Consider the following 12,168-nt stretch of genomic DNA (forward strand, 5'->3'; position numbering starts at 1 on the left):
TTATTATTATAGCGATAATGCAATAACAGCCATATTATCACAGTGTTATTACTGCATATATCATACTATACTATAATACTGTTACGGCTGGGCCTTCACACACGCCCTCCCCCGCCCCCACAGCTCGAGCACCCGCCCCCACAGCTCGAGCACAGCGTGCTCTCCGCCGCAGCTGAGGCTTGTTCCCCTAATTAGATTATCAGCCAAACCAGCACACCTGTCTCCACTCCCAATCAACCCTCTGCCTACATCTACTCTGGACTTCCCTTCACTCATCGTCAGTTCTTCCCTAAGAATGGCCTGGCAAGTATTATCTGTGACCAGTCGTGTACTTAGCCCTTTGATACTACTATTGTGATTATTGTACTAGCCTGCTGTAGAGACTTACCCTTGTTCTCTGTTCCTCTACAGTTCACGCCAGCCACTACCCCAGCCCGCCAGGCTGAAACCCCCGGACTCTTCTTCCCCGTTTTTCTACCCCCCCTTCACTGTAAATAAATACCCTACGGGGCTTCACAGTATTCAGTCTCCATTGTCGTGTCCTTGAGCCCCCTCGCCCCCGTGTCATAACAAATACTATGGAAAAAAACAAAGTGAAAAAAAGAACATAGAACTATGTTCTTTTTTTCAGTTTTTTTAACTTATTTTTCCCTTAGTATTATAGTATGATATAGTATAGTATGATATATTATTATCATACTACGGAAAAAAATAATAAAGTGAAAAAAAGAACATACTATACTGTAGTATTATACTAAGGAAAAAATAATGATAGTATGATATCGTTCTCTTTTTTTTCACTTTATAGTTTTTTCCCCTTAGTTTTATAATATGATAAAGTATAGTATCATCAGGGTATATACAGGAATCTTGAGGTTAATTTCAATACCTTTCTAAGACTTTTTAAAGACCTTGTCAATATTTTTCCAGACCTCACCGCCACTTCGAGCTGTAAGTCATCTTTGTTTTTTAATAAAACTAATAAATTCACGAACTTTTACTAAACGTTTTTAGGACTCAAACTCTTTGGACAGAGTCTAGTTCAGAAAAATACCTACAAAATTCAAGACCTCATAAAATCGTGATAAGACTTTTTAATACTTAAGGGTCTTGATTTTCCCAAAATTGATTTATCAACTTTTAATACTTTTCAAGACACCGCGGATACCCTGCTATAATAATGATATGATAGTATAGTATGATATCATTATTATAGTATAGTATGATATCATATAATTATTTTTTTCCTTAGATAATTCTATCATACTATATCATGCTATAATACTAAGGGAAATCAGAAGTGTCTTAGAGCAGCAAGGGTTCCCCCGTGTGGCACTTACAGGTATTACACACTTTCTGTTGGAATTACAGTTGAAACCCTGGCTTTTTTTCTAACATTTGAAAGTTCACCACAACCAGCAATTAAAAATCAATAAAAAATGAAAAACAAGGGACAAGTTTGATCAGTTGGTGTATCGATTTATTCCCCAATCAATGACTCTACAAATGTATCAGGCATCGATGATTGCATGCCTCACCGTCTCTCTAAGGCGATAACAAAGGACACTTGGAAAAAATGAACAAAATCTATACATGTGACGTCCACGTGGCACACACACTGCCATGTTGAGAACAGACAGGCCAGTCACATACACGGTGCACACACCACCTGAGAGGGTCTTAAGTGCTCGGGAGACATCTATTCCAGGAGTGGGCTTTGGGTCCATTTGCACTGAGGACTTATTTAAAAAATGGGGGGAAAATTGGGAGGACTTGTACTATAAGGATCATATTGGGGGTACAGACCTTACTTCTACAATAAATAGTTACAGAGCAAAATGCCTGAACAGTGAACACACGAACTCTGAATTATATCAAACATCCACACAGGATATCAGGTTTGGGTGTAGAGGGGGGGGGGCAGGGTAACGTCTAGTCATTTACACCTTCAAACTCAGTTCTAACCTCTTCATCTCTACGGTCCTCAAGGTGTAGAGGTGTAAAGTGACTGTTACTTTGACCCAGGGTTTAGTAGCTACAGTATTCCCCCCCCCGTTAACTCAGTCAACATGGATGGCTGCCTTTGACCGCAAACAAGATGAGAAGCAACATTTCTGCACACGTATAACCACACGGCTTGCTATTATTCAACTCGTCATGTTATTTCTTTGAGAAAAAATCTGACATAGCAAGTATATAAAACATTCAGACTGAACATAGTCCAATTCAAACTGGGATGAATCTCTCCCCTGGGCGACCCAGAACTAAATCAAAAACAGTATGAATGAAACATTAGAATTAAAATATCTAACCTGCTTCTCTCTCTCTCTCTCTCATCTTAAATAAAAACAATAGCAGCAGTATTCAAACCCGACGGAATGTTACTGAGTCCAGAATAGTGAAACTATTTTCTAACGTCTTGTTTCACATATGTGACACAAACATCAACAAGGTTTAGGTTTTTCACACATGTGACACAAACATCAACAAGGTTTATGGTTTTTTTCCCCCCCACCGTAACAAGTTAGTCTGAATTTATGAACCATTCACAATATTACCGTGAAGGAGCGAGACAGTGGAACCCATTTCACAGTATGAAAACCGATTTGTTTGTCATTTAAAAAAAATAAAGAAAAAAAGTGACCTGTACATCCATGCAGTTAAAACATGGACTTTATCTGTGTGTGTGTGTGTGTGTGTGTGTGTGTGTGTGTGTGTGTGTGATGAGAAAAAAACCGCCATGAGTTCACCATGTGACCATGAGGCTGGGCAGGTCCAGGCCAAGCCTGTATCATCAGGAGACACAGGGAGTCGGGCGGGACAGGACAGGGAGGGACGGGACAGGGAGGGACAGGACAGGGAGGGCTAGGACAGGGAGGGCTAGGACAGGGAGACAGGGAGCCTGGAAGGATAGGACAGGGACACAGGGAGGGGTCTAAGATGGGGGTATATGGGGGGGGGGGGGATTGGTTAAAATATCATGGCCTGGACTGGGCTGTGGTGGGTCTTCAGAAGTCTGAGCAGGGTGAGAGGGTGGAGGGAGGGAGGGAGGGAGGGAGGGGCAGAGGGAACTTTAACCCTTGTTCTCCTGGAGGATGCTGAGAAGCTGGTCGGCGTCCTCGGTGGTTTTGACCCGGATGAGCATGGGGACGGGGCTGGTGGGGTTCTTGTCGTCCACGGGCGGGTTGGGCACGCACACCACCATCACGTTGTTCTTGCCCATCCGGGAGCAGGGCATGGAGGTCTGCACCATGATGTTCAGCAGGATGTTTCCTGATGGGAACCACAGAGAAAAGGTCGTTGTTAAAATAATAATAATACATTAGACTTATATAGCGCTTTTCTAGACACTCAGACGCTTTACAAACTGAAAAGATCGAATAGTAAAATAAAAAGAAACAAAAAAAATGAATAAAAGAAAGTATAGGAGTCTAATTCATTTTTAGATTACTAAATCTAAATCTAAGTCTTTGTAGGACAATCTACTCTGTATACTGCTACTATATCTAGATTTAGCATTAGATTTAAGCATTCTCTCTCTCCCTCCCTCTCCCATACACACCAGTTGGAGCCGAGCGACAACTAGATGTGAAGACATCTGTCAGAAACCGAGCAACGTTGTGGAGGAATGAGACTGCAAATATTGTGTGCGGTAGTACCGCTTTACGGCCACTAGGGGGACAGGGAGAGTGTTTTGTAACACCCTCACGTAAAGCACAGCAGCAGCCAGAGGACAAGGACGAGTTAAGGATCGATCAGGAGGGTTCTCCAACGCAGCTTTAGAGACTTCCAAACCCAGGCAACAGAGATGATGTGTAGGGCGATGTGAACAGGCAGGTAAACATTCATTTTCAGAAGCCCTGAAACCCCTGGAGAAGAAAGCAGTTTGCTGTCGAAACGTTTTGTCAGTAAATTATTGCGTCGGAGTAAAAGTTTGGCAGCTTCTAACATGACCTTAATCCTTCAGTGAGTATTATGGTCACTCTTTGCCAAAACCATTGTTTAAGCTGCTCTAACAGGCTTACGGCAATGTTACAGTGTGTACACGTTAGATTTGGATGACTATTGACAATACAGATCTAAAACACTGTCAGTCACCAGCTTAGGCTTTAAAAATGTGGTGGTCTAGTGGATAGTGAGCTGGACTACACAGGTTGTGAGTTCAAATCCCGCCTGAAACACCATCACTAGTGTGCCCTTGAGTAAGGCACTGAGCCCTCAGTTACTCCAGGGGGAATGTCCCTGTAATTAGTCAATCGTAATTGTAAATCGCTTTGGATTAAAAGCGTCAAAAATCTAATCTAAAAAATAAAAATAAATACATGTTGTAAATAAAATAAAATTTAAGCAAATGTTTCTGAGTGGGGCAGTGCCACTCATACTTTTCCTTTTATTGACAGATACAGTAGAGATTTTGACAGGAAGGATGGGTGAGAGAGAGAGAGGAGGGATGACATGTCAGGCAGGATATGTCCGCAGCCAGAATCGAACCGGGAACCCTGCGGTTACGTGGTCGACGATTAACCCGCTAAGCCCCCCCTAAATGTTGTAGATCAGCGTACCCAGGTTGGTGTCAGCGCGCACCAGCAGCTGTGTCTTCCCCTCTGCTGTGGTCTTCAGGTGCAGCGTGCCCACCCCCTTCTCCTTGAACTCACTCTCCTTTTTGTAGAACAGTTTGCACCTGGGAGAGAGAGAACAAATCTCAAAATCAGATGTCATTTTGAGATCAGTGTGAGCAGCACCATCAGTCCATCTGCCGACCGACACTGATTTCTGAATTCAGTACAAACATCAAATGTCATCACAATCAATCCTCCACACTGATGTTAAACGGACTAAAGACCTTATCGTTACAGTAGAATTTTCTTCCATTCATCTAATTAATTGCACATCAAAAATGTGGCAAAGCCATCTCTAATAATACATTCTAAATTCTACTATTTTAAATACAAATATTGAACCTTGTTTTTGAGAAAGCAACACAAACAGTGTAATAAAGGAGTAAATATTTACTGTGTGTTTAATTATTTGTTCTGACATCATTATGAACATTAAAAGTCAAATATTTATAAGACAGATGTTGATAAGATATTTATAGATAAGATGTTATTTAAAAGATAAATATTATAGATTGAATGTGTAAGATTTAGGAAACTTTTCAAGTCATCAATCATAACGGGACCATAAGCCAACACACTATCAAACCCAGAGTGACTGGACCATACACACTATCAAACCCAGACTGACTTTTTGGAATAGAAGGCGTCCTGCTCCTTGATCTCCTTGACCTCAGGTTTGGGAGGCTCCTCTGACTCCTCCTCCCCGTTCTCAGCTGCAGAGGAAGAGGCACGGTGATGTTAATATCACTACTGAACATACATCACTACATAATATCACTACTGAACATACATCACTACATAATATCACTACTGAACATACATCACTACATAATATCACTACTGAACATACATCACTACATAATATCACTACTGAACATACATCACTACATAAATAATATCACTACTGAACATACATCACTACATAAATAATATCACTACTGAACATACATCACTACATAATATCACTACTGAACATACATCACTACATAATATCACTACTGAACATACATCACTACATAATATCACTACTGAACATACATCACTATATAATATCACTACTGAACACATCACTACATAATATCACTACTGAACATACATCACTACATAATATCACTACTGAACATACATCACTACATAATATCACTACTGAACATACATCACTACATAAATAATATCACTACTGAACATACATCACTACATAATATCACTACTGAACACATCACTACATAATATCACTACTGAACATACATCACTACATAAATAATATCACTACTGAACATACATCACTACATAAATAATATCACTACTGAACATACATCACTACATAATATCACTACTGAACATACATCACTACATAATATCACTACTGAACATACATCACTACATAATATCACTACTGAACATACATCACTATATAATATCACTACTGAACACATCACTACATAATATCACTACTGAACATACATCACTACATAATATCACTACTGAACATACATCACTACATAAATAATATCACTACTGAACATACATCACTACATAATATCACTACTGAACACATCACTACATAATATCACTACTGAACATACATCACTACATAATATCACTACTGAACACATCACTACATAATATCACTACTGAACACATCACTACATAATATCACTACTGAACACATCACTACATAATATCACTACAGAACATACATCACTACATAATATCACTACTGAACATACATCACTACATAATATCACTACTGAACATACATCACTACATAATATCACTACTGAAGATACATCACTACATAATATCACTACTGAACATACATCACTACATAATATCACTACTGAACATACATCACTACATAATATCACTACTGAACATACATCACTACATAATATCACTACTGAACATACATCACTACATAATATCACTACTGAACACATCACTACATAATATCACTACTGAACATACATCACTACATAGCCTAATATAATACATACATATTACGTACGTATGACCCTGCAATAGCCTTTCACAAACTGGCATTCTGAGCAAGTTTACCATGTCAATAAATGTTTTATATATTATTGTTTTTTTATATAACTACATTTTGTAAAGCTTTCATTCGTGTCCATATCTCAGTGCGTCCCGTCCTTGGTGGGTAATGATTCTGGACCATGGATCCAGGTCATAGGTTCTGTTTCAGCTGATTCACTTCCAGACATATTTCGGCTGATGTTTCACACCAGTTATTTTAGCCAGTTAATCTTTTACTGTTTACTGCCTAACTTTCCTCAAAGCACGATACTTATTTATTCTATTTTAATTTCAAGCAAATCCTTCAGATTAACCTACATAATCCTCTGTATCTTTGCTATTTCTTATTGTTACAAAAATTCCACTGCATACAGGTGTAATCACACACAGCGTTCATTAGTGCAATTCATTATCTTCAAACATATCACTAACAACATTAGCTAATTGGCAATATGCAGACTACCATTGTATTCATTTTGCTCAGCAGTTATATACTAAGCTCAGTTATTGCGTACATTACTTAATTTGAATATGAGCAAATGTTTCATATTAACAGTAGAATTGATAGGCATAATTAACTAACTGACATTGCAATTGTCTGTTATGATTATTTTTGTACATGTATTCCTAAATCTAGTACAAATACAAAATCTGTGAACTGACTTAGGTACTGCCTTCACATTTCTGAACAAGTCAAGATGTTTAACCTACAGTTCTGTAGCTGAAGTTAGTTGAAATGACTACTGGTATACCATGCCAAAATGAAAATAACATTTACACAGCAAACAGCAAACATGAATTAAGTGATGTACTGTGTTTGTGGGGACATTAGAAAGGTGCTGATATAACAACGTATGGTAGAGAGTTCACTTCAAACTGCCCTAAACTCAACACATTAACCCCCCCTGCCCCATACCTGTAGTCTAAACTGAACACATGAACCCCCCCCTGCCCCGTAGCGTACCTGTAGTCTTGGCGGCAGCCTTGGTTTTCGCCCCGCTGAAGGAGAAGCTGGCGGAGGCGGGTGAGGCGGCGGAGCCCGGCGTCCCGAACAGAGAGGAGGCTGTGGAGGAGAAGGAGAAGCTGGGGGTGGGCACGCCCCCGGACCCCAGGGAGCCCAGCACCGCACTGTCCACCTTTTGGCCGAAGCTAAAGGATATGCCGGCGGGGACCGGAGTCTTCTCCGGGGCTGCGGCGCTGTCCTTGCCAAACGAGAACAAAGACGGGGGGGTGACGGCTGGCGTCGGTACTGTCGCCGTGACTACCGAGCCGCTGCCACCGCTACCGCTGGAGAACTGGGCTGCGACGCCGGTCGGCTGGAGCCCCCCTGCCCCCCCCTGCTTCTTCTCCCCCGGTGCCTTGCTCTTCTCCGAGCCGCCTCCTGCTGCTGCTGCAGAAGAGGCGCTGGCCCCCGCCCCCCCGGCCCCCCCACCTCCGGCCGAGGCTGAGCCTCCGTACTTCTTCTCGATGCTGGCCAGGTGCTGCTCATAGTCCCTGAAGATGGGGTTGAGGTCACACAGGGGGTTGCCGTTGACGTGCTTGGTGATCCAGTCCCGCACGGAGCAGTTGAGCGCCGTCAGCTGCCGGCTGTACTCCTTGTTGCCGCTGCTGCTGCTGCTGGTGGTGGTGGTGGAGCTCTGAGCCAGGCTGGGGGCGGAGCCATTGGTCTGCTTGGCTGTGATGTCATCGGCAGATGCAGCGGCGGTGGTGGAGGATGGACCGCTGAATGTTAATGAACCTAAGAGATGGAGAGAGAGGAAGGGGAGGGGGGGGGTGAGAGAGAGAGGGAGTTTGACTCCTGCTGCACAGAGAGAGAAGCAGAAATACCTCAGAGGTAGCCTGGCTTGTGTTTAATAGTAGGGAAGGGGGAGAAGGGGGAGGAGGGCTGTGTGCCTATGCGGCTGTGACAGCACCCCTCCCCCACGGGTCCTCCTCGGCTGACTGGAGCACTGCAGCTCTGTCATTCTGCCCTCAAGCACCGTGCAGTGAAAGAGACGGGAGGCCACATCGGGTGCACACACACACACACACACACACACACACACACACACACACACACACACACACACACACACTAATGCCAGATCCCCCCCCCACCCCCCCGCTTCCCCACCCCAGCCTTCAACAATGGAAGATTTTCAACTCAATTACATATTAACAGTGGACCACCACTGGTAGCTGACATAAAATGAACATTCATTTTCAAAGGAGTGCGAGAGCCTATATCCTCCATAAGGGTGGCTTAGAGTGAACTGAGCCTCTATCCTCCATAAGGGTGGCTCAGAGTGAACTGTGTGGGATAATAAACTAGAGCCTATATCCTCCATAAGGGTGGCTCAGAGTGAACTGAGTGGGATAATAAACTAGAGAGCCTATATCCTCCATGAGGGTGGCTTAGAGTGAACTGAGTGGGATAATAAACCAGGTGGCATTCTGCCTCCCACATCTGTAGGAAATCCCATCACTTCATGGTTTCCAACACCATGAAGGAAACCAACATGTTAGTGAATCCTGGTGAGGAGGGGGGGAGTTCTGGGAAAGACCATTACTATTAGGAATGCACAGACATTTCAGGAACCGAACGTATTTGGCAGAAAATAGCACAAAAAGCACATTCGGTGTTCGTCTGAATGTGGGGAAAGACCGAATGTTTACCGAACAGACAACAAGACGTTTATGACGTGATCAAACAGTGCAAGCAACCCATGCTGTTCTGTGAATGACATGAGCATTGACGGACGACTGCCTACTAACTAGTGCCTACTGCCAAGTCATATTACAGCAAACATGTCGGCAGTTTGGCATCTGTTCTCTGAACGACAACGAGCATCCGTTTTTGTGACTTCTAAGCTAAGCGATCACTAGAAACTGATGGGATCACAGTAGCCTATTTTACATCTTTCATGAAATGAGGAAATATTGCGTAACATTAAGTATATACAATTTCAAACACGTGATAATGATGGTGTTTGGTCATCATTATCATTTTACATTACCAAACATAGGCCTACAAGCATGAATAAAAAGCTATATTTATTTAATTTAAGCAATGGTAGAAAAAATGGCAATAAATAAATAAATTGCCCGTACGCACTTGTTTCCTTAGTTTGAGTGCATCCCTAATTACGATATACAGGCCTTTCTTTACTTAGATCTATTGTTTTTAATGTGCCAAAATGCCTAGAACCCTTTTCCTACTGCTTGGGATCCTCCTGAGACATCTACTACTCCCCTGTACTGTTTCCCCAGTGTCATAATGGAAGAAAAAAAAAAGATCTTCCTGCTTCTAGCACGACGACTGCCAATGGCCCCAGGCCTGAGCATAGATTACTTTTTCCTGCTATGACTGGTGGATAGATGAATCACTTGCATAGTCAAACGTATTTGTTCTAAGTTGCTTTGGATAAAGGCGTCTGCTAGATGCTAAAAATGTAAATGTAAAATGCAATAATTTACCCATGAACCCCAATAAAAGTGTTACCATGCAGTTTACGACTCTCTGATGAGTGAAGCCTAAACTCTCCCTTACCTGGGGTGGTGGTGGCTGTAGCAGGGCTGGCAAAGCCACCAAAGGCAGGAGCGCCACTGTTTCCATTGGTCAGACCAGTAAGGCCTTTGAAACCGGTGCCGTTCCCAAACCCAGAAAAGGCTGTGACTCCACCTCCGGCAGACGGCGTTGTCAGGGCCAGAGAGAACCCTTTAAAGACTTTAAAAGCTCCTGCGCTGTCACCCTGGGGGCAAAGACAGGAAACTCATGGATTATTCAAGGTTGAACGAGATGATGTACAAGACAAAGGCATGTCAGAGTGTTGGCATGGAAGCATCGTCTGAATGAACTTGAGGTAACCCTGCCCTGCCTGGCGGCATGCACAGGGTTCCCACTACTTCTGAAACATCAAATTCAAGCACCTTTCAAGGACTTTCAAGACTCAATTCCCTCAAATCCCTCAAGGACCCAACACGGCGTAGTTTGAGACAGATCTAGATGAGAATTTATATAATAAGAACTATCCGCTCACAGACAATAATTAAAAAGAGAGGCTTGAATGTGTGAACACTAGATGGTCTCTTGCCTTCTCTACCACAGCACAGCAAAACAAAACAATATACCGGTATTGTGAAATATGTGTCAAGTTAAGCAATACAGAGAAAAGGAGCTAAGTAAAACATTTTTGAATATATATATTTTTAGAGAGAGAGAGAAAGAGAGGGGGAATTCAAGCACTTTCAATGACCCGTCTATTTTCAAAAACTTTTAAGACCTTGATTTCTTTTTGTCAAATTCACAAACTTTCAAGGATTTCAAGGCCCCGTGGGAACCCTGCATGCATGTGTGATCGTTTCAGGGACATTACCTCTGCGCCGGGATTTCGACGTTTGGCCTTCTTGATTGGCCTGCTTTTCATCACATCGTCACTTGCGATTGAAAACATCCCTGCCTGAAGTACGCAGTGTAAAAAAAACAAAAGGAAATTACACTTCATGATCTTGACTTGATCCTCCATATATTTTCTGAATGTTGCCATGAAAACTGTTTGTCACACATGCATGTATGTTAGTATTCATTGTTATCTGCTGTGATGCTCAAACTTGGCGTCTGCATGACACCAGGGGAGGCTGGTGGAGCCAGCAATCAGAGGACATAGCTCATTGCAATGCATGGAATGAGGAATTCAAAGATGTGTGTGAGGCCGTTCCATGCATTGCAATGAGCCACATCCTTAAATGTCTACCTCCACTGCACCATATATCAAAAAGAGACCAGTGCCAATTAACCACGCCTGTCTTGAGAACGTGTGAGCAATAATGCAACCACACATCTCACAGCAGGGGGGCTCTGGAACTGTAGCAGAAGTCATCTTGCAACCCACCTCCTCCCCTTCATCTTCCTGATCCCAGTTCCTGTCAGTCAGCTCCTTGTCAGCGATCCTCTTTGCCATCACAACTCTTTGCTCTCTGGGAAAACAGCAGCACAAAAGCATTGTTTACAAGTCAACACTCATCATCGACAGTAAACAGTCGGTTTAATCTCTGATCAATTCATTCAACCGGTGTCCAATCTGACAACACTGGCCATGTCAATAGAACGGCGGGTTGTTTCCTGGCCTGTAAAAAGTAAAAGAAGTAAAGTTCGGAATTCGCACCAAGTGCGAACTCGAGTGGTCTCGAGGAATGTATGACGTGTGGACAATCAGGACTACAGATCATTAACGCACAATAGTCCCAATATGAGCTATTCATATTTCATACAATATCTCCTGCAAACGAGCCAAGCATATATAGCTAACAGTCGACAGTAAACGCAGTGTTTCCTCTATATGCATTTATTGGTGGCGGGCCGCCACGAATGAATTTCCTCCGCCACAAATTGATTCAGTCCACACAAAAAAAAAAAAAAAAAATCTTAAAATAAATAAATAAAATAAAGCTGATTAAAATATATCTGATCCTAGATCAGCGCTATAATGGATGTTGACTAAAAGTGCACCTAAATCCACGCCCATCTCTCTCTAAC

General features: G+C 42.4%; 1 protein-coding gene across 1 annotated transcript; it reads right to left on the reverse strand.

Moving 5' to 3' along the window:
* Positions 1-3,073: 3,073 nt before the first annotated feature.
* Positions 3,074-11,593, reverse strand: LOC308164034 (nuclear pore complex protein Nup50-like; the record flags this gene model as incomplete). Its single annotated transcript, XM_080538198.1, has 7 exons — positions 3,074-3,273; positions 4,563-4,681; positions 5,248-5,332; positions 7,618-8,391; positions 10,183-10,384; positions 11,009-11,092; positions 11,525-11,593. The coding sequence occupies 7 exons, from the start codon at positions 11,591-11,593 to the stop codon at positions 3,074-3,076; spliced, it is 1,533 nt and encodes a 510-aa protein (XP_080394324.1).
* Between the last annotated feature and the right edge of the window lie 575 nt (positions 11,594-12,168).

The sequence above is a fragment of the Nansenia antarctica genome (assembly GCF_963989245.1).
Source record: "Nansenia antarctica genome assembly, chromosome: 8".
Lineage (NCBI taxonomy): Eukaryota > Metazoa > Chordata > Actinopteri > Argentiniformes > Microstomatidae > Nansenia > Nansenia antarctica.